A 24,317-nucleotide genomic window follows, 5' to 3' on the forward strand; every position below is an offset into this window, starting at 1 on the left:
ATTATCTGCCTCTCTTTGTACAATGCAAGAGTTATCATAGGATAGTTTCATGGGCTAGTGAAAAGAGGTCCTTTGTACCAATCAACAAATATTTCTTGCTCTCTTGCCAGTGTGAACCACTAATTCTGAAAAACATGATATGTTATTTAAAATATAAATAAGCACTCAGACCACTATCCACAATTTCTAATTTCCCCAGCAGATTGGTGGTGGAAGTTCTGGTAATGTTTTACTGTTTTTCTTGAGAGATGAAGGTAACTGATGATGTAGATGGAAACATTTTTGGGTGTTATAGCTGAGAGTCTGAATCTTAGTATTTCTAGGATTTTAGTATATCACTAGTTTTCAGCCATTCAGCCATACCATCCTCTTTTTTTTTTTCCAAGTTCATCCTAGAACTTGTAGTTTTTTTGCTTAATATTTTTCATGAAGGTATTTTATTTACTTAAATTTTTCAGAAAGAAAATTCATTGCTACCATAAATGAGAAACTCAATATTTTCAGCTACATTTAAAAATATAGTACATACTTTTAAAGTTAAAATATTTGCTCTTGTCTCACTAAATCATGGTGGTATTTGGACCACTATTAAGAAATAACACGTTCATTTGTGTTTGAGGCTTAGCAGAGGAGAAGGACTCACTACCCAGTGCTATAGAATGACTTTCATAGGCCCTCCACACTTTCACCTCTGTGGGCCCCTTTCTCCAAGAAAAATAAAACAACAAAAAGTTAAAAATTAGGTTTTATAACCTCTTTGGTGTAAGACAAATATTATATATTAAAACATTTTCTTTGGCCTAAGAATTAGTTTTTATCTTCTAATTTTAAAATAAGAATTTTTTTTGTTGGCTGCAAAAAGTATTGTAGGCTCTAGGCCCTGTGCTGTCTGCATCTAATGGATACATTCTTTGGCCTGTAACCACCCCATCCCCATCAAGAGATCTAGAGGCTTCACTCAGTGGTGTGGAAACCACAAAAATGAAATGTATTTGAAATCTTCTGTTTCATCCTTAAAATTCAGATGGATTCTCTTTATGTCACAAGATAATCATTGTTGCATCAACTTAAAATTATGTTAATAAAATTACTATAGAAAGGTTGACTTAAACAAAATCTATGGTTTCCTGCTGCTGTAATACTTGGCAAAGTGCTGCGTGCCCCAGGGAGTACTTGTGCTCTGGTTTGGAAGCACAGGCATAAGGCATGTAAAAGTAGAAAAGCTTTCTTTTTTTCCTTTTAAACTTGTGCTCAAGAGAAGAAACTGGGTTTATAATGGATTTACTTATTGTCAAAAACAAACTATAGATATCATCCTAGCACTGTGGTTACCATGCACAGACGACCGTAACAGTGAATAAGTCCATGCAGATTCTGTAGAAGATAGTAGAAGAATCTACACAGCACTATTTGGTTTCAAGTTCATTTATAAGTCTTCTTTTCTTAGGGCCTAATGAGTGATTTACACTCTCTTAGCTATTTCTAGCAAAGAGGAAGAACAGTCACTCTTGATGAGTGACTAAAACTGCTGCTTTTACCTCCTTTTTAAGAAGTCACTTCCCTAGGTTTCCTTGGTATTAAGAGGAGGATGGCTTTCCCCTTTTGTCCTCTCATTACTGTCTTATCTAGGACAGGCTATTATAAAAGCTTTTTGTTTGTGAGATCAGTTCTCTGATTTCTAACTTCCCCTCTCACACCTAAATGCCACACTTGAAGTTCCCCCAAATTGCTGCTGCTCAGATGACTCCTGGGTATTGTACGCTAAATTCAAGGATCTTTATTTAGGTTCTTTGCTCTCTTGAAAAGAAAATCCTAATGAGTCACCCAGTTTGCTGATTGCTTTGTAGGTGTGACCAGCTAAATGCAGTGATAGTGGAGTTGAAATAGAAGTCATTTGGGCTAGCTCATTTAGCCTGAGTCTAATGTAGCCTGTTGGCTTCTCTTTATGTGTGTGTGTGTGTGTGTGTGTGTGTGTGTGTGTGTGTGTGTGAGATAGGTACCTCTCAGCTGAGGGCCAGCTCTGCAGGCACTTAGGACTTGTATACCAGGGATCCAGATGCTACTTAGAACTAGCTTGGCTGTCAAAGAGAAGAGAGTGTGCTCTATGTGTTTGGTGCCTGAGCTAGGGCTTTGTCATTTTTTTTTCTTTTTTTTTTCAGCAGATGAACCAGTGAGTGAAGGGCATTATTACAACTCTAAGAACCAACTAGGAGTCACCCATGACATCATCTCCTGAATTCCATCACCAAGCCCAGCTGATCCTATTTCCTAAACGGTTCCTGATTTCTCTCTTCTGTTTTCTTTCTCTGCCACCACTGTCCTAGCACATCTCTCATATGAACACCTGCAGGACTGTCCCTTGATGTTATCCTTGCAGTCCTTGCATTCCCACCGTGCAGCCAGTGAAGTCATATTAAAATGCTTATTTGATCATGTTTCTCTCCTGTTTAAAACCTTTTGGATGATTTCCCATGTGATCAAGACTAAACTTAGCCTACAAGGCCCAGGATGATCTGAACACAACCTTCTTGTCTAGTGCTGTTATTTCTCATTCTCTGGGATCCAGACATACTGCTTTCTCTTTATACAAAAAACCTAATTTGCTTCCTCCTGCCTCAAGACCTTTGCACATTCCTGCTTCCTGGAATGTTTTTCTCCTGCTATTTACTCTATGTCGTTTTCTCACAAAACCCTTCTTCATCCTCCAGAATATCCCAGCCCTGTTTGGGCTCTCATACCCCCAGCACATTCTGGTGGGGTGCTAAACTCAGATTATAGTGATACATATTGGTTGAATAATATCTTTATCAGACTATAAGCTCCATGAGGCCAGAGACTTGTTTACTTTGCTCACCACAGTATTCCCAGTAACTAGCACAGACCTACCAAAGACTGGATGCTCAATAATTAAAAGAATAAGTAGAGTGCAGTGCAAGGATGACATGTGCAATGTGTATATGAATAAGGAATGATACTTATCCAAGTCATTAGAAAATATTTAATTATGGACCATATCTTTAATAGGTCACAAGGTTACATAATACAGTTTCAGTGATTTTTCTTCAAAAATTATATAACATCAGTGTGGAGACTTAAGAAGGTATTTATCTACAGTGACTCAATTGTGCATAGATTGTTAAGCTTTTAGAGTAATTAATGATCAATCATGCCAAGCATGGTCTGACTGCAGTGTCCTCCTTCCTGCTGTTTCATCTGCCTGTGATCCTCTCCTCCAGACACCGCTGTTGCTTGTTCCTTCACTTCCTCCAGGTCTCTACTCAAATGTCATTTTATTAGGCCTTCCCTGACCACCTTATAGAAAATAACACCCCACTCTCTCGACCCTCCATTCCCTGTTCCCCTTACCATGCTTAATTTTTTCCCCATAGCGTTCATCACCATATATCATCCATCCATTCATCATTCATTCATTTGTTCACTTCAGTCTCTTTTCACTAGACTGTCCCTTGTAGATAAAGATTCTGTTTTTGTTGAGTACTCCACCCTTAGCACCTAAAACAATGTTAAAGCAACTAGATGATACTAAAAGCATATACTTTGAATGCATGAATGATCATAATGAAGAAAAGCTTATTATTTTACTCCCTTGCACCTAAGGAATAAGGAAGGGGGAAAAGTCCATTTTCACCTTTTGACCTCTTCTTGCCCTTCACCAAAAACTGAGTTCTCTGGTATTTTTTCTCTCATTGCTGATGTGGTGTAAATAGCCTAGGGGTGAGGGTGAGGGTGAAGGTCGAGTTCCTACCCTAAGAGATTGTATGCTCCATTTCAGCTCTTGACTGTCTATTAGAAATCCATAATCATAGATACTTCTGCTTCCGGGGCTTTCTTTGTGAGCCTAAGATTTAACTACCAACACCTATGTTGCCATGTGGCAAAAGTAAAAAAAAAAAAAAAAACCTCAGGGTGTTTTCACCTAAAAATAACAGCTTGCTCTTTGTTCAGTGGCAGCCTATTGCCTGCTCTTGCACTGAGTCCTTTTCCAGGCAAGATGTAATATAACGAAGGAAGAGACTGGTGGTCACAAGCCAGGACATTGCAGGGCTCATTAATTACTTGGAAAATGGTGCCTGGGTTGCAGCCAGAATCCCAAACAAAAAAGGAAATAGCTCCTGTTCTCTAACTGACAAGTTGATGAGTGAGGTAAGAATGAAAATCATCTGAGTAAGTAAAAGGGGGAAGAAATCAAATGGAAGCAGTAGTTGTGTTGAATAACAAGTATACAGTTAAGAGATTCCCAACCCTGAGAGGGTTGATTCACATCAGTTGAGACCATAGACGTCGCTGTGTGCTCTAGGCCATGAGATGAATTCTTTATCTCTTATAAAGGATAGGGAACATCAATTTAGGGTAAGTGTTGATAGTGTTGGAGCCTGGGCCAAAGTAGATGATATATATACAAATGAGTTATTAATCTTGGCAGCTTCTAAATCATTTAGTCCTTATGAGAACGGTGTTGCAAATATACAGAGAGTTAAATATTCTCACTCCAGAAAATAGTATCTATAATTTTGGCAAGGCTAAAAATTCAAAACCATCTTAGGGAATTTGTTGCTATTAAATGGGGATGGTTTCAAGCAGGAGGAGTCAGTTAAGAAAAACGAGAATTTTGTAATGTTGTAAAAAGAGGTAATTTAAGAAGAGTACACTTAGTGGGTTAAGCACTGTTCCATCTTGGTGTGATTATATTTTGCAGCAATGTTTACAAAACTTAGCCTGTCACTTTCACAATTCTGAGCTGTGCAAAATACGTAGGAAGGTCTGGTCACATAATACTTAGCTGAAATAAGGTCATTAGTACCTTTCCTGTGTGGTAGTAATACAGCTTTCCAAATCTGAGTGACCATAATGTATCTGTTCATTAAAAACGCTACATTAGGAGAAAAAGGAAAATGAAAACAGACACACCCCACTGCTACTACCATCATGCCTACTATCACCTCAGAACCCCTACATAGAAGCAAGACTTTCTTGTGGTTGTTCAATAGCCTATAAAAAATGTAAAGAATATTTGGAGTTTGCAGGCAATCTCAAGGTCAAATCATGTCCTTTGGGAAGAGGTAACCAAAATTGCCCACTGAGGGTCAGATGTTTGTAACTCCCAGAAATGTGAACATAAAATGAAAACTAAAGCTGTGCTGCAATCATGTAAAGAGAAATGCAAACAGGGGCAAGATATGGGATGGACTTTAAAGGAAAATTATTTATTTGTTTTTTTACTCTTTTGGGGAGGCATAGAAAAGATGAGAAAATCAAACTTTCTAGGAAGAGACAAAATTTAAGAACCAAGTTGAGCAATGGGAAGGAGGGAGGAAACACATTCAGTTTGAAATGTTGATTTCTGCTCAGACCAGATTGTCAAAGGCTTGGTTTGTAAGTTGGTTGAGCAGAGTCATATAAGGAAGGGATTCCCCCCTTTTGTTTTACTGAAACAAGTGAGTGAGGCATCTAAACTCATTTATGCCTTTTGGGTAAACCACCAAACACCTCATTAATAATAACCTACTTGGTTGTGATGGTACAGTGATTTGGAGATAAATCAAAAGAATCATTGGAGAAGAAAGACTAGAATTCTCCATTAGGATATATAACGCTAGAGGCACTTTGAGAAGCAGGAAAATATGAGATGTGGTATGAATAATCTCTGCCTGGAAACCATGCAGCAGGCTTGGTCTCAATGCCCATTCACCTAGAGGTTGACTCCAGAGAATCTGTAGAACAGCATAAGTGAACCAATGTTCTGTTTCAAAGACTTGCAAGCAGGTGCTGTGGCAGTCATTAGTACTGTTCAACAAATAGTTCTGTACTCCCTCCATCCTGGGCACATGGTGGGAACACATGTCCATGTCCCCTTGTGGAAGGGACCAGGTGACTAGTGATGGCCAATGAGTTGTGGGTGAAAGTAATGGAATGGAGTATTTAATTACTGGTGCCAGATCCTTCAGGTTTCTCTTTTCCCAGTGAAGGTGACCAGCAACCTGAGAGATGGTGGCTGCTCAGGGAGCCTTGGTGTTTTGTTTTTGAATTATAAATAAGATTGATACTTTATTGAGATGTCACTAGTTTAGTCTCATTTTATTGGGATTTCACTAGTTTAGTCTCATTTTCATTACATCATATTGAGGTAACATACTATCAAAATGAGTTATCCCTGTTGAGGCTGATGCAGCAGTGACTGTCAGGTTTCTCTACTGTAAATGGACTCGCCCCTCTCCATGCTGTACTCTTTGGAAGGTCTCTATGCCCAGCCTACAACTAAGAAGTGGGGAGTTAGACTATACCTTGAGGGTTGTATTAGTCCATTTTCATATTGCTATGAAAATACACCTGAGATGGGTAATTTATAAAGAAAAAGAGATTTAATGGACTCACACTTCCATGTGGCTGGGCAGGGCCTCATGATTATGGTGGAAGGCAAAGGAGGAGCAAAGGCACGTCTTACATGGCAGCAGGCAAGAGAGCATGTGCAGGGGAACTGTCCTTTATAAAACCATCAGATCTCATGAGACTTACTCACTATTACAAGAACAGCATGGGAAAAACCAACACCCATGATTCAGTTACCTCCCACTGGGTCTCCCATGACATGAGGGGATTATGGGAGCTACAATTCAATAGGAGATTTGGGTGGGGACACAGTCAAACCATATCAAGTGTAGAGTAACTGCATACATTATTTGAATTCTTCTGCATAGGAGATTTGTCTTTACTGCCCCATTTATTCAGTCATTTATTCATATCAATATGGATTCATGTGTATTTTATTTTGTATGTTGGATTATATTCTAATACAACCTTATGTATTTTGTTGCTCAGATTTTTCCAGCTTTGGTCATTGGAAACTCTCAGTCGTCTGCTGTGTCCCTTTGCCACAAAGACACCTCCCTCTTTTTTTTTTTTTTTCTTCTTGTTAAAGGAATCCTCATTTTCTGGTACCATAAGGTGCTTGAGAGTGCTGATTTCTGAGTGATTGCAACAAGCAAAGCCTTTCTGCCAACCTGTGGAGAACATGTATTCCTACTGAGTAAACAAAACTCTTTTGAGCTACTGAGACTCGAGTTGTTTCACAATTTTATCTAGACCAGTGGTTCTCAAAATATGTTCTTGGGACCACCAACATCAGCATCAGCTGGGAACTTGTTAGATATGCAAATTATCTGGTCCCACTTTAGACCTAGAGAATTGGAGACTGCGGGATGGGGACCCAGCAGTTTGTGGGTAACAAACCCTCCAGGTAATTTCCATGCACACTAAAGTTTGACAAATTTAAAAGCTTTATAGTTTCAGATCTAGTCTTCATAATTTATATGAATGGTAACATAAAGAGATCAAACTCAATGGATCTTTTGGTTATATTTAAATTACTATATGTTGTTCCACAGCAAAACATTAACAAAGTTACTTTAAACCAAGATGGTTGGTCTTCTTCATAATAAAAATGTAAAAGATCTTGAAAATACATGGATATGAAGGAATATTACTTTGGGATGGGGTATAGGGCTTGCTGTACACTGGGTCCATTTTTGTAAACTTCTAGCAATAGCTCTGCCAACTTCAGGGGTTCCCTGTTGGGATCAAATAAGATGGTGGATTCAACAGTGCTTGGTGAGCTGGAATGAACATATGGATTATTTTCGAGTGAAGCTTCTCTCCTATTAGATTGTAACTGCCATAAAGATAAAGACTAGGCTATTACCACTGCCTAGAACAGTGCTTGATACAGGGTATGTATTTAGTGAATGTTCATAAAATGATCACATTATTTTTTAGGCTTTTGTTTCCACATAATGCCTTGGACTTTCTGCCGCATCTGCACAGCACTTGTACTATGTTCTCTTAAAAAACAAAAAACTGAGGTGAAATTTACATATAGCTCTCTCTCTCTCTCTCTCTCTCTCTCTATATATATATATATATATTTTATTTATTTATTTATTTATTTATTTTTTTTTTACAGAGTCTCACTCTGTTGCCCAGGCTGGAGTGCAGTGGTGCAATCTTGGCTCACTGAAACCTTTGCCTCTTGGGTTCAAGTGATTCTCCTGCCTCAGCCTCCCAGATAGTTGAGATTACAGCCTGTGCCACCACACCCGGCTAATTTTTGTATCTTTAGTAGAGAAGGGGTTTCACCATGTTAGCCAGTCTGGTCTCGAACACCTGACCTAAAGTGATCCACCTGTCTCGGCCTCCCAAAATGCTGGGATTACAGGTGTGAATCACTGTGCCCAGGCCGAAATATATGATTCTTAAGTATATATTGTAGTGGGTTTGATAGAGGTACTTGTACTATACTAACAAAATAGTTTTATTTAAATCAACTGTTTTTGTCCCATTTACAACCTCATTAATAGCCATAAGTTCATGGTTTTGTAGTCTGTTATATACTTTCTAATGAATATTAAAATCAATACATATTTATTAAATAGAAATGTTAATCCAAATAGCAACTAAAATATTCATTCACCTAACCTATTTTGAGAAACATTTCCAAAAAGACTGTCCACTGCACTGTGGAATGTCAGTCACTAGTTAGTGAACAGGGAATGTTTGAATGGGGTGTGGGATTGTGGTTGTCAAGGGTGAGGTTATAATGAAGGAAGTCTACTGAAATCACCATGGCATAGCCAACGTTAAGTGTCTGAGCCTATTCTCGGAGCTTGATAAACTGAACTACTGAGATACTTCAGTCACCCCTAGCTGCCTCTCCAATAGCCCTCTTCTTCCATCCTTTCAGAATTTTGTTATTAGAGGAGAACAGCTTACTTATTTCCAAATTTGTAGGCTTTTTTCCCCCCCTCCCAAATACCAAGAGTCTTCAGGTCATTGTGTTGAAATAGACAGAGGAGTGACTTTTCGACCACAGAAGAGATGGAGAGATTGTTTCAATTGGATGGCCTGTTTTTTCATTTTTCTTGTTTTTCTGTTTTCCAGGACAACTTTGGAAGAAGCTGACTGCTTTGAAATCAATTTGGTACACTCCAAAAATTAACTTGCTCCATAGGCATTTGTGCTACACCATTTAAACACAGAGTTCTGTGTTAGGCACTAAAAGAATATCCTTAGAAAGCTAGCTGATAGGTAGCCTTGTGGGAGAAATAAGTAAAGTCCCTGAGTAAGTATAATTAACAAGGCACGACGCAGGGCACTTCCGAAGACTGGAGTTATGTGCCATGGGATCAGGCAGTACCCTACTTTAGTCTGTAGATCTGTTCACTAGCTTGAAATGGGAGTAAATTAAAATTCAAATTGCACTCATCCTGTTTATGTATTCGGTTTACTGATAATCACAGGTTAGTAATTCAGATCTCAATGGCTGAGATGTTTGGGCTAAGTATTGTCAAGGGACTGTCATATCTGCTTTAGAACTGGTTTATAATATTATACTCATTTACATTATAAAAGTAATGCATGCTTATTGTGGAAATGTAGAAATATGCAGAAAAGTGAAAATGAAAATCCTTAATCACTCATAGTCCAACTGCCTACAGACTATTGCTGGCCTTTTTCTTAAAAATACGTATTCCCGTAGTTAGGATCATACTTCATGTAAAGTATTGTTACTTTAAAAATACTAGCATTCTTCATGTCATCAAGTATTCTTTAGAATATTTTAATGGTAGAATCAAAGTAGATTGTATGTATCTACTGTCCTTTACATGACAGTTTTATTATGCATTCCAATTTCTTGCTGTTACATCTTTGAACATAAATCTCTATGAATTTTTCATAATTTGTGTATATAATTATATAGACACTATTTCTAGGTATAACTAGGCTCAAACCAATTAACACAGCCTAATAAGGCAGAGGCAGGCTGGGAGGGGCTGGAAACTGGCCCATGAGCTGGTGTATGCCAACAAACACACCTTGCAGGTGCTGCCAGAAGGCCTTGTCTGGCGGCCAAGGCACACAGTCTGAAAATTACAGCAACAGACCGGATTCTGGTAGCACTTGGCATCAGGACATCCAGAGAGCTTGTGGAGTTTCCCAAGAAGTCTGCTTAGATGTCTTAAGACTGAGGAAAGAGGGAGGAAGTCTAGCGAGAAGCAGCATGGCCATCAGCCAGCCTGGGATTCAGCGGAAGGACCTCGGTCTGTTCAACTCGCAAACATTATCGAGGGCCTACTGTGTGCCAGCACTGTGCCGGGAGCTTGAGATACTTCCATAAACAGACGCAGATCCCTGCCCCCATGGAATGTACATTCTAATGAGGAAAAGCTTCCATGGATGGGGACTGACAAAAATGAGGTGGCGTTCTGGTTCTAGAGGAACTGGATATTGAGTGTATTCAAGATAGACTCAGGTAAAGGGAATAAGGCAGAGGGCAGTGATCAGCATTGGCTTCTCTAATGAACTGAGCTGAATATCAGAGTGGGCAGGTGGCTTGAGTCAAACTCATGGCAAGGATGACTTACTGAGTCTCAGAGTAGAGCCTACAAGTGCATCTTTCTGGCCTAATGCCATATTAGTTCAAACAGTGAAGATTTACCTCAGCCCACACATGGCAAATTTAAGGCTGGCACCTGAATTCTTATACCTGGTTGTAGGAGATGGTAACTTAGTGCCAATGAGTGAAATGGAGAAACCAGAAGTATGTATTTAGCCCTCTGACTAGCATGTATTATATTAGATTGTTAATAAAGATTTGTTAAAGGAATGCATGAATTTAGGAGAAAAGAAAGATGAACATCATGGGGAAGGCATGGGAGAGAAAAAATAATACTAATTGATGTAGCATAGTCATTATGAGCTTGGGCAGAATCAGATGGTCCTAGATTCAAATGTTAGCTCTTCTATTCTCTGTCTTCAGTTTCCTCAACTGTAAATTGGGCTAATAATAGTACCTCCTGCACTGTAGGGTTGTTAGGCAATATCCTATAAAGCGTTAAGCGCACTTAGGGCCGGGCATGGTGGTTGATGCCTGTAATCCCAGCACTTTGGGAGGCCAAGCCGAGTGAATTGCCTGAGCTCAGGAGTTCAATTGGGTAACATGATGAAATCCCGTCTCTACTAAAAAAAAAAAATTAGCTGAGCACGGTGGTGCACGCCTATAGTCCCAGTGACTCGGGAGGCTGAGGAACGAGAATCGCTTGAACCTAGGAGGCAGAGGTTGCAGTGAGCTGAGATCATGCCACTGCACTCCAGTCTGGGTAACAAAGCCGAGACACTGTCTCCAAAAGAAAAAAAAAAAAGTTAAGCACGTTTCTTATCACACATCGTAAGCATTCAATAAATTTTAGCTAATAAAAGCAATGTTCAATGTATGGCTTTTGGGGGATATTACTAACATAATACACATTTTGTGGTGAGGTTCAGCTTTCTTAATATCATGACCCTAGAAAACTGGGAAAAATTACTTTCATAAGGAAGATGGGATTTTATGTACACACACACACCTATACATCTCACTTTTGTTTTTGTTGTTACTGAAATGAGGGCTTCTCTAGTTTAGAAATGAGGCAATAAAGAGTGGAAGGATTAACATAAACTTATTAAAAATTGTTGGTTGATTGGAAATGAAAGACTTGGAGGGGTGAGCCACAAGAGGAAGATATCTTCCCGCAATCCACATTACCATTATAATTACCGAAATACAGGTCCACGTAGAAGAGCCTGATAAAATTAAGAGACTCGAAGATACATAGTTTAGATTAAGCTGCTAAATAGCTTCATTCTTCAATGCTGGTTAGAACAGTTTCTGCTCATGCTAGGGTGGTATAAGACAAAATAAGACAAAAAGATCTACAGCTAGGGTTCTCTATCAGTTTCCTATTTTGTTTGGGCTTCTGCTCGTTGAAGCACTATTTATCCTGAGGGCATTTGTAGTACTCCCTCTGGGCAAAGTCTGGAAATCTTTTCTGCCTCCTGACAATCTGTTGCTTGCATGGTAATCTTGAGAAAACATTTCTGGAAGTGAATGAAATGGCAAGGCACTTCGTTTGAGCAGATTATTTTCTACCTTCTTTGACTATGGAACTCAGGCCTGGATAAATATTCTATTAGGAAAGGTGAGATCACAGAAGATCCAGTCAGCAGGTAAGAAGTATATGTAATACACATCTGTCTTTATGGATAAAGAACAGTAAGTGGAAATAAGGGAGCAGAAGTTTCGTGGAAAGTCTTGCTGACCAACCTCGAGAATGAAATATGGCATTGTAACCGTATCCGCCCAAATAGGATGCCCAGGTTTAAACCGTATTTACATACACAGGCGTCCCACAGTGCTCAGTATTACTGTTTCTTTATTCAACATTTGGACCCCATGTCCCTTCCTCATCTTTGCTTATCTGAAGTCTTTTGCTTTCTCCTTGTTCAAAACCTGCTTTCTGTTCTTCTTCTTGCGACTTCCTCTGTCCAGGCAGCACAGACTGTCACTCTGTTCTCACTTGGAGGCTCTTATCCTTCTTTCCTTTGAGCTAAGGGGTATTCGTATCTTTGTTTTTCTTCATAGGAACTTTCTGCCTGGCAAGAGATTGTCATGGGTACCTGGTGGCCAGGCTTCCCTTTGAGCTGTGATCATGTTGATCTCCTGGAGTCCTGTTAGTCCACAGCACACTTTTCCATTCTCTTTTGTGTTTGGTTGGCACAAAGTGCTCTGGAGTGGGCAGTACATACTTCATTATCCTCATTTTATAGTCATGAAACTGGCTTAGAGAGGTGAGGCTGTGGGGAAGAGGTAAAGCTGTGTCAGATTCCAGAGGCTTCCACAGGGAGAGGAGCCCTTGTGTTTCTCATCCCCACTAGGATTCCAGGGAGCATGAAGCTCCCTGCCAAAGGGCTGTGCTGTTAAATGAACAAAAGGGAAAGTTGAGGTCTTACTTTAGAGCACTGCATTAGAGCACTAACCCTGCTCCTACCTCACTTTGCTGACCTTAAACATGATCATATTTATTTGGTATCACAATTGGAACTGGAAAAATTGGCCCCTTCAGGGATCCATCAGAGTTGGTTGGTAAGTACCCACAAAACTTTCTAGTGCACCTGGAAATGCTGGTGGGGATTTTTTTCACTGATCCCAAGGACACTTGTTAATGGACTTTGCCTATCTCTCAAGCAGAGCCATGATCTGGAAATAAGCCCTAAAATGTATGTCATCAGGTCCCTCAGAGGGGACTATGGGCTTGGTTCTTAGAGTGTTAGGCCTTTCCTCAGAGCTGTTTATGCTTATTTTTAAAAAAATGTCACAGAAGTTTGAGTTATGTGGTTGTACAGCAGGTTACACTGGCACAGAGACAAGAGCATATAGTAGTCCCTGAGAGAGAGGAGGGAGACAAAAAAACTGAACATGAAACACAGACCTGATTTTTAAAACAAAGGCACGCAGGCCGGGCGCGGTGGCTCAAGCCTGTAATCCCAGCACTTTGGGAGGCCGAGACGGGCGGATCACGAGGTCAGGAGATCGAGACCATCCAGGCTAACGCGGTGAAACCCCGTCTCTACTAAAAAATACAAAAAACTAGCCGGGCGAGGTGGCGGGCGCCTGTAGTCCCAGCTACTCGGGAGGCTGAGGCAGGAGAATGGCGTGAACCCGGGAGGCGGAGCTTGCAGTGAGCTGAGATCCGGCCACTGCACTCCAGCCTGGGTGACAGAGCGAGACTCTGTCTCAAAAAAAAAAAAAAAAAAAAAGGCACGCAGTTAACTGATAAGAGGTGAAGAGTGTGCTCAGTTGTTACAGCACAGTATCAAGCATATTTGGAACAAAAGGCCTTAAGTTAGTGTGGAAATGGTTAACTTTAAGGAGTAAAGGAAGTGTGTAATTTATCTTAGGAAATTTGCCATGGAAAACGGAGGAAAACAAAAACCCATTTTGTTAGTCTTGACAAGGTTATTAATGGATATCAAAATACGTTGGAGAAATTTAAATGAGTAATGTAGATTTTATTTCCATTACTAGATACTCAGTTCACCAAAGAAGCTATATGATTGGCCTGTAAAGCGGCTGTATGAATATGTAAAGATATTCAACACCAGTCATCAGGCAAATGCAAATTAAAATTACAGCAAGATACACAATGCAGTGTATGACTAAAGTTGAAAAGTGAAAAGACTGACAATATCAATTGTTGCCAATGTTATGAAGCAACTGGAACATTCATACCTTACTGATAGGAATGTAAAATGATACTGCCACTTTAGAAAGCACTTTTGTAGTTTCTTATAGTTATTCATACACCTACCAGATGACCTGGCAAATCTACTTGGAGGTATTTACCCAGGAGAAATAAAACACATGCCAGCACCAAGATCTGTATTGAATGGTTGTAAGAGCTTTAGTTATATTAGCCAATTGTGGGAAACGATCTACATACTTATCAAATGGAAAATGGAAAAACAAATCTAGCCACATCCATATAACAGAATACTACTAAACAATAAAAATGAATGAACTACTGATACATGCAACAGCATGAATGAATCCCAAAATTGTTATGCTAAGTGAAAGAAACAAGTCTCAAAAGGCTATGTATTGTGATCCCATTAATATCACATTTCAGAAAAGGCAAAACTATAGGGATGGAGAGCAGATCAATGAACTGGGATTATGGGGAGGGGATGTGACAACAAAGGGGTGTGAGACAACTTGTTGGGATTAACTGTGGTGGTGGATACATGACTATATACAGTTGCTAAAATTCATCAAACTGTACATTTAAGATGGGTGAATTTTAATATAGATGATACCTCAACAAGAAAAAAAAATTTGGAAATTGTATTACTAAATTAATAAACAACCTATACATTTTCTTTTATTTGTCCCACCTTTCAACAAAATTCTATTGCATGCCAACAGTGTAGCAGGCACTGTGCTTATCCCTGGGGATAGAAATATGAATAAAATGAGATCCTTGCCCTGACCACTTTTAGTTCCAGACCCCTTTGCATTAAAAAGATGCTCCAAGCTAATAGAAGGCTGCTAGTGATTGGTTTTCAGGAGGAGACAATTTTTTTTTTTTTTTTTTTTGGCAGTTGGGGAGGGAAGGATGCATTGTTGATTATCTGTATCTCCAAAGACTCTGAAAGTCCCTTCAAATGACAGTGATCTGTTGTGAGTGCTAGTAGAATAATAGATTCTGTCATTAAAGGGATTGGCACAGTTTATGGTTAAAAAAAACTTATAAAGATCAACTATATAGGATTCAGGTTTTTAAATTTAATACAAGCTACTTTCCTTTCATACTCTGCTTCTCCCTAAGGAAATTACTGGAGTGTTTGAAGCCCAGAAACTTGCTGTAGTCCCTAGAAACAATGTGGTGATGTCAGACTTGGGTGAATAAACAGTAGCACCTGTTCGAGACTTCATGAGTCTTTTTTTCCCCCTCTAGTCTTTTTTGGCACAGCCTAAGGCTAGTTAATCTTTAAAAGAAAGAAAATGGAATGAGCCAGAAGGTAGCTTGATTCTAGACTATTTTTAGAAGGCTCCTCCACGCTGCTCCTGAGTGCCAGGTTTTTGAGACACTGGCAGGGCAAGCCATTGCTGGATGCCCTAGCATGGCCATGAATCAGCTCTAGGTCCTCACAAGTCTCTGATGACCACCGGTCCTCAAGGAAGCTGCTTTCTGTGCTGCCTTCTCTTCTCCATCATTCTCCTCCATCTCCCAGGCATCTTTTCCAACATTCTGTTCCACTCACTCCATATCCTCATTTCTACGGTCGCAGTGCAGAGGATTGTGTATGTGTGCGTGGACAGAGAGGAGAAAGCGAGAGAGAGCGAACGCGAACAGGCAGGCTACTGGGGTAGTTCTCCTAAAAGCCAAATCTCACATTCTTCTTCCAGTTCTTAAAACCCTTCTTTCCATTTTAATTGGTTCTAGGAGAAGCACCCTGGTGTGCGGTGCACAGTCATTGTGATCAGCCCCACCCACTGCCCAGTGCTGTACTTGACACTCCCCACTCCTCAGTCTTTTGTTTAGGAGGGGTGCTGATGACAGTGGTGGGAGAGCTGGTGAAGAAACAAGGCACTGGCACTTGAAGATTTGCTCTCAGGCTCCTGGAACAGGACTCCTGGGTTGTCTGGTATGGTTGGCCAGGGAAGGAGAGGAAATGCTGATTAAAAGACAAATACGCAGTTGGAGAAAAAAACTGCCTTTGGTGGGAGGTACTCTCGGTGCTGTATCTGTGGAGTAACTGAGCGCTGAGCACGATGGGGAAAGGGAAAGGTTACTACCTGGAGCCTTGCTGGAATTTCTTGAATCTAGAGAATTGGGAAAATCTTTGAAAGACCTTGTAGTAGGATGGGAGTTGCAAACTCTGATGGCCAGGCATGTAATTCTCATGAGTGAAATGGCCAGTTTGCTCAGCCCAAAGGGGACAGCCACTCCTCATTTTCCAATTATTGCCATGGGAATTGGGATCCAGTGTTGTCAGGTCTTTTTTTTTTTTTTTTTTTTTTTTTTTTTTTTTTTTTTTTTTTTTCTTTTTGAGACATCTGAGTCTGTGTTCTGCCCAGGTTGGAGTGCAGTGGTGCGATCTTGGCTCACTGCAACCTCTGTTTCCCAGGTTCAAGCGATTCTTCTGCCTCAGCCTCCCGAGTAGCTGGGATTTACAGGCAGCTGCCACCATGTCCGGCTAATTTTTGTATTTTTTAGTGGAGAAGGGGTTTCATCACGTTGGCCAGGGTGGCCTTGAACTCCTAACCTCAGGTGATCCGCCTGCCTCAGCCTCCCATAGTGCTGGGATTACAGGCATGAACCACTGCGCCCAGCCTGTTGTCTGGTGTTAGGATTTTTTTCTTTCTTTTTTTTTTTTTTTTTTTTTTTGAGACGGAGTCTCGCTCTGTCGCCCGGCCTGGAGTGCAGTGGCCAGATCTCAGCTCACTGCAAGCTCCACCTCCCGGGTTTACGCCATTCTCCTGCCTCAGCCTCCTGAGTAGCTGGGACTACAGGCGCCAGCCACCTCGCCCGGCTAGCTTTTTGTATTTTTTAGTAGAGACGGGGTTTCACCGTGTTAGCCAGGATGGTCTCGAACTCCTGACCTCGTGATTCGCCCGTCTCGGCCTCCCAAAGTGCTGGGATTACAGGCTTGAGCCACCGCGCCCGGCCTCTTTTTTTTTTTTTTTTTTTTTTTTTTTTAGAAAAGCTAGATTGTATGTAGAAGTTCCAAAATATTCATATTTAAAATTTAAAAAGAGACACACAGACACTCCCTCCCACCCCCAGCACCCACTATTAGGATCAAACAAAATATTTTCAAGCAGAATACAGTTCGAAGGCCATCAACTGGGGCCTCTTCCCTAAAAGTTGTGGCTGTAACATCAAAGAACATCACTGTGCTTTTGACATTTGGGGCAAAATGATTTTTCTTTTTATGGCACTCACTGTATATCACAGATTTCTAGCATTTCCACCCCCTAGTCCCATCCAATATTGCTTTTCTGTCATTCTAACAAAAATGTCCCCAAATTTTCAAGTAACTTCTAGGGTCAGCTGAGGTTTTCCCAGTTTTAGTATAGATAATACCCAAGCATCTTTGTGTTTCCTTTGCTAGAAATAATCTCAGGCCAAATATGACACTTCAGTTCCTGGTAAAAGCTAAATTTCACATCATTCTTTTATGTGTCTAGCCTTTCTTATCCTCAGTCACCCTGCCTCTGATTTCTGTGGGTTTTGTTTGGGTGAATGCACCTGGCCTTCAGGTTATAGCTGAATCAGGAGGTAGTTGGCTGGCAAAAGGATTACCTGGAGACAGTTACACATCTCACACCTTTCTCTGGTTATAGCAGCCCTGACTCACAGCAGATATTCTGTCCTGAGGCTCTTCCCAGGAAGTGCTGTGGTGTGTGAAGCTGGCAGCGTTCTGGCCATTTTGGAAGGTTGTCATAAATGGCGGCACTGCGAGCTGAGGTTGGGTGATGCATGCTCTTTAAGAAAAGATTAATATTCTGGAAAGAAGTTTGGCTATGTCTCAAAATGTTCATCCATCTCTGAGGAAATATGAAAAGGCTTTATGCACAATTGTATTGTTTGTAAAACTAATTCCAGTAGCCAAAAACAGTAAACAAGTTAAATGTTCCACAGTAGGAAAATGATTAAACAATTTTTGGGCTAGCTATATGATGTAATGATAAGTGGCCTTTTAAAACAAAGTTTATGAAGAATTTTTAATGGTAGGGGAAATTATGATCAAAAGATGATAGGATGTATAACTCATATATACACAGTTAGATATAGTCATATGTATGCCTGTTTTCATAGGTGATTTTCCTTCTTCTCTATACTTTTCCAGATAGTCTACAGTAAAAACAAATATTGCTTTTTAAAAAAATAAACTTTAATTTTGGAGTAATTTACATTAAATTAAATACAAAAGTTGCAAAGATAGTAGCGAGTTGCAGTATACCTCATCCAGATTCACCTATACTTTTATTACTTTTAAAAATTAGAATAAGTTACTTTAAAAATAATTTAAAATGGGGTTCTCTAGCATATATTATCATGAGATAGCTTTTCATAGTCATTTAGGTTTATTGTAAAAGAAGTGTTCAAAGAAAACAATTATGTTGTCAAAAAGGCACGTGTGACTTGGACTATCATTTATTTATTAAAAATCCTACATTTAACTGAGATCTCATGCATTTCGCACAGCCTGTATGGAACACTGGAATATTAGAAAACCCTCTTTAAATCAGTTGTCCTAAAATGATTTAAATGAATCCATTGCTTATCCTAGGCTTGCTTTTGGATTTGATGCCAAAATAGACTTGTATTTGAGACCAAAGAAATTATTCATCTTTCCTTCTTGAGCTATATATTTAGTTATTTCTTCTCAGACTTCCTTAGCCATATAAGTCAGTTTTATATGAGTCTGTAATGCATATGAGTTTAAGATGCAGTCATCTGAAATTGAATTTACCAAGTAGATGCTATTTTAATACTTTGTTTTGACTGATCAACTCACCAAAGCGGGAAGCTAAAAATAATAAACCTTGTCATTTTAGCGAGTCAAGCCATCACAGAAAATATTAAGAAATGACAGCAACTGGTATTTACAGGGCTCTCTTTGCCATATTCCTAAATGGGAATCCTTTAGGAAAGGGCCAGGGAGTGGCTGTGGATCTGGGGTAGAAAGTGGCCTGTTTCTGAATTTACGGAGTAGGGCACTGTCAGGGCCCATTTCTTCACTCAGAAGTGAAAGGAGCTGGTTCACCAGAGGGTGTGAGAACTCATTAACCACCCCCAGTGCTTCCCACCCCGCAAGGGATCAGAACATGTGCTGCTGTTTCAGAGCATCACAAAATCTTTTTTTAATGTCAGGATTTCAAAGGCTTAGATTGTTCAATTTGAAAATTTTGTCACAGAAACGAAATGGGCACCTCTATAACTTGTGGTGGTGTTATTTTGTGGGAGGACCATCTATGTCTTTTCCCCCTATATTTTGAAATGAGGTCAAACGGACCTGTTCCGTCCACTCACTTGGCATTTACTCTTCTTTGGGTGGGGCCCCTGGGAGTATTTTAATTCAGGGGTCTGTAGGATAAGAATAGAATAACATGGCATGACAAGTTGGTTTGCTGCAATCATAATTTGAAAGGCAGAGTAGTGGTTCTCACTGGAGGATATAGTGGGAACAGAAGGATCATATATAAGATTCACCCAAGAAGGTTTTTGGCCCCTGCGTTCCCCATCTGCCTAGTTAAGAATCCCCCAACAATAAAATGTCCCTATACCTCCTCCAGCTTATAAGGGAGAATTGCTGGGATGTGTAAGGCAAAACAACCCCCTGCTCTTTTGTTATTAGTATTCTGCTGCTTTCTAAGTTAATGTTCTTAGCTAAGAGAAAAATCTATACACTCTATCTCTAGAAGGCCAGCTGGAGAGGGAGAAAGAAAAGAAAATTAAGAGACAATTTGGTTGGCTATCATTAATCTTTGTTTAGCCTTATGGGAAAATAAGCCTTCCTTCTTCTATCTTTGTTAGCAGGTAGATTAATTTGGTTAAAGAATACTGTAGTCTATGAAAGAAAAGACAATGGCCTTTACAAAGGTATTCCAAAGCAGCTGAAAATATTTTTTTCTTTCAGCTGTTTTGCCATCTAAGGCTCAACGACACTTGGCTGATTTGGGGTCAGTATCTAATAAGCACATTTCCCAAATGGAAAACCAGCACAGCTAAGCCTTCTCCACAGAGCCTATACCTAGGTCTATCGAAGGAAGAAGATCATTCAGAATTTTATTTTTGCAAACCTTCAACTGTTAAGATCTGAATAATCTATTTAGGACAGTCAGAACTGCCTAATGAAGTTGCATAATTGAGTAGAAATAAAAACCCCTTTCCTTCAGGTCCTCCCTCCTTTCCCCCATCTGTGACAACCTTTGACATTGCACAGATTTTCAAAGTCGCACTATAAGATTAGTGCCAGCATTCTTTCAAAGGAGGCTTGTAACTGAAAAATCTGTTTTCTCATCCCTCAAAGCTGGAAGCCATAAAGAAAAGAAAAGAAAAGAATATGCTTTTAATGAAGTCTTTGCAGAATCAGCTTCTTGCAACTTCAGTTGTTCATGTGAATCAAAAATAGCAGAAAGTAGGTCATATTGTAAAAGTGAATTAGGCTTCACTTCACATTTTATTGACTTTACTAGGCTCTTTTCATTCACAGTGGCTGATGACTGGCATAAATAAAGAGGCATGGTGCCCACTATGTGCTTAGGGATTTAATTTTTTCATTTATCATAATTTTTTCATTTAACATTTTTCATAATTTTTTTCATTTATGGTAATTTTTTCATTTATCATAATTTTTTCACTTATCATTCTCACAACAACCCTGAAAGTTGGAATTTTTATGCTTGTTTTGTATATGAGGGAACTGAAGCTCACAGAGTTTAAGGTAAATGACCCAAGGACACACAGCTCATTAGAAAAGATCTGCAGTTTGGACACATTTCTCTATCTGAAAGCTCTGCTGTTTTCAATTACATTCTTTTGATTTAAAAAATATATATTTCTGAAATATATTAGTGGGAAATAATTAAACTGAAGTAATATTGCCAAATCTTAATTGCCTCATGAGACAATGAAAAATACTTACCATGGTATTAAATACTTTTTTAAAATGATAATATTTATTTGAGCTCTTGGTAGGGACCAGGCATTATGAATGAGTATAGAAAACAGAAAATACACAAATAAGTAATAATTAACATGTCAGATAGTGAAGCTACTATAGAGAAAAATAAAATAGGGTCTAAGGAGTGTGTGTGTGTGTGTGTGTGTGTGTGTGTGTGTGTGTGTAGCAAGGGATTCTTGCTTCAGAGAAGGCATCAAGAATAGTTTGAAATTTGAGCAGAAATTTCATAAGGAAAGTGCAGGAGCAAGTCTCTCAGACATCTGGATGAAGATTACAGAAATAGCAAGTGCAAAGACCCTGAGGTGGGTGGGGTTGCTGTCTTTGAGGAAGAAGGAAGTGGCAGTCTCCACAGTGCCCTCCATTGTTTCCTTAGTGACTTCCTGCTGCAACCAGCTCTGTCCTTTGAGTGCCTTTGTCCTCAAGGGGCAGAGAGACTCCCTTAGAGGGCATGAGGAAAGGCAGGCAGAAGCCACCCCCACACTGGAGAGGGTGGGGAGCCAGTTTCATTTACATATTTAAATATCTTCCTCACAAGCAATAAATCTCAAATCATTTTAATTGAACATTTAAATCCTCACTGGTAGGTATTTCAGGCATTCAACTTCATGCCAATTATTGCATCATCTTAAAAGAGAAGCTTTTAAATTTATTAAACCCATTACACTTGAATATTTGATTCCTGCCAAAACATAATTTAAGATCCTCACTTTAAAATAATTTGGTAAGGATTAGTAAACCTACCAAAATAACCTAAACTGTGTGTCTGGAGAAATATCACCCAGTCTCTGGATAGGGGCAAACTGGTCCTTTGAAAGGGACTTTTCATGGTAGCCCCATGCAGGCGAATCTGCAGTGTCCCAGTCATTTGGGCTGCTGCAACAAAAATATCATAACCTGGGTGGTTTAAATAACAAACCCTTACTTCGCACAGGTCTGGAGCCTGGGGAGTCCAAGATCAAGGCTCCAGCAGATTCAGTGTCTGGTGAGGGCCTCCCTCCTGGTTCATAGATGATCCGGTTCATAGTCTTCTCACTGTGTCCTCAAAAGGGTAATGACTTCTCTGGGACCTATTTTATAAGTGCACTAATCCTATGAGGGCAGAGCCTTCATGACCTAATCATCTCCCAAAGGCCCCATCTCCTAATACCAACAGGTTGGGGATTAGGATTTCAGTGTATGAATTTTGGAGTGCAGACACAGACATTTAGTTTATAACATGCAGTTTGTCTAAGAAGTGGCCTGACCTGAGTCTTGGAAATTCTAATTCGGTAGGTCTGAAATGGGGTTCAGGATTCTTTTTCCAAACAAGTGATTTTTTTTTTTTTTTTTTTTAATGAGCCAGGTTTGGGAGCCACAGATCTGGCATAAAGGTGATATTGGTTCTATGTAATACAGAACAATGGAGTGGAGCAACAGTTTGTTCTGGCTAAGATGATGAAGGGGCAACTGTTACACCTTCCTTTATGCAGCTATATTAGTTGGGGAAGGCTAGACTATGCTACAGTAACACATGACACACCCCTCTTTGCCCCCCACCCCGCCCACCAAAACTCAGTGGTTTAATATTTCGTGGTCTGTGGCTTTCTCCTACAGAGTCCAGGGCCAGTGTTCTGGATGACCAGCTTTCCTCCAGGCAGTGCCGTGGGCATCCTGGTAACTTTTGTCCAGTCACACTGTGTTCCCTAGGGCCTCTCAGAGTTGCTTGCAGAGTCAGCTGAAGAGAGAGAGTATCCATCTTTGTGGGGTGTTTTAGCGGTCAGGCGTAGCACTGTCCAGCCCTTCTGCCCATATGCTATTGGGTAGAACCAGTCCCTTGGTCCCTCCTAGACATGAGGGGACCGGGAAAGGTAGCTTTCCTGTGTGCTCAGGAGGCAAGAGAAATAGTTGGTGAACACCCACATGCCATTGGCTCTACAATTGTAACCCATAGTGCACTGCCTGATGCAATTTTTTGCAGGTTACCAGTGTTTTTCCACCTGAGTCTGCCTGATACTACAAGGTACTTCATACTCAGGATCACTTACCTCTCTGCAACCCTGCTTCAACTTAGCATGAGGAAGAACCAGTTTGGTTGAACTAAATCACACTGAGGTATAATTGCATAACAGACCCCCTAATTGTCCCAGAAATCATTTTTATCTTAAAGTAGGAGTCTCATCCCAGGGATAGCATAGCTTTTGTCTTTTCTTTACCATAGATTCTCTAAAAATTTAACACTTTTACAATGCTTCTTGTGTTATTGGTAGCAGGGGTTTTTAGGGGCAGAGTAGGTAGGGATCCTGTAGGAGTAGATGATTCTAAGTATGGTGCTTATGAGTTGGGGGCTTTCTGGACAGTCTAAAAATATAAGCAGACTAGGTATGAATCCTAAGAAGAGCACCCTCAAGGGCAGAGCAGAGGTGATTTGCCCCTGTGGTAGGACAAATCCTAAATACTCAATGTGAACAAATGAATTAAACAATAGTGTTACCTATAATTGCACAGACTGGTGTTTCTCAAAGGATGATTTCCAGACTAGAAGCATTTGCATTATCTGGAATTTTTTTTTTTTTAAGTCAATTGTTAGGCCCTATCCCAGACCTGCAGATTTAGAAATTCTGGGGATGTGGTGCAACAATCTATGTTTCAGGACAAACTGTTAAATTTAAATTTTAGATAAAACGTTGCAGCCCACCAGGTGATTTTGATGGATGCCAATGTTTGAGAATCACTGGGATAGCTTTTACCTGCTGATTGTAATTTTATCAAAATCGAAGTAAGTAGGGAACCTCAGTGGGAGTTTTTTTTTTTTTTTTTTTCTTGTGGGAGAAGGAAATGCACATAAGCCTTTCAGGACACTTGTTAGGTAAGCTGCTGCTGTTTTACGTTAAATGGCTGCTGCTTTTGTGTGTCTGTCTGTAATACTTTGTAGTGAGAATCAATATCTTGAAAGATAAACAAAGGCAATTCAAAGATTAACAATTTTTTTGGTATATACTACATAATAAAGCTAAAGAAATACACTAACAAAATTTTAAAACATTGGAAACCAGTGGTTGATTCAAATGCCTTTGTAGTTTTCCTCTTAGTTTTAGTGATCACTTTTGGTAACTTTCCTCTTCTTCTATTCAAGGTTCTGGGCGGGATCATTTTTAGGGGCTGGAAATATATAATCTTAATATTGGAAACATTTCCAGTTCTCCTCTTCCCTGCCACATAACATGCTGTCTTAGTGAACACTTCTAAACAAATTT

At 39.8% G+C, this 24,317-nt stretch overlaps 1 protein-coding gene across 5 annotated transcripts in view; it reads left to right on the top strand.

The window, feature by feature from the left end:
- TNIK (TRAF2 and NCK interacting kinase) overlaps positions 1-24,317 on the top strand; it is a 402,893-nt gene that overhangs the window by 115,041 nt on the left and 263,535 nt on the right. For 2 of the 5 annotated variants that reach the window (XM_030929436.1, XM_030929450.1), the window contains one exon: positions 8,953-8,992. The exons of the other annotated variants lie outside the window; for them this stretch is intronic. In XM_030929436.1, the coding sequence (XP_030785296.1) occupies positions 8,953-8,992 (40 nt within the window). The remainder of the gene's footprint in view (positions 1-8,952; positions 8,993-24,317) is intronic. 5 annotated transcript variants of the gene reach the window in all.

This window comes from Rhinopithecus roxellana, chromosome 1 (genome assembly GCF_007565055.1).
Source record: "Rhinopithecus roxellana isolate Shanxi Qingling chromosome 1, ASM756505v1, whole genome shotgun sequence".
NCBI classification, from domain to species: domain Eukaryota; kingdom Metazoa; phylum Chordata; class Mammalia; order Primates; family Cercopithecidae; genus Rhinopithecus; species Rhinopithecus roxellana.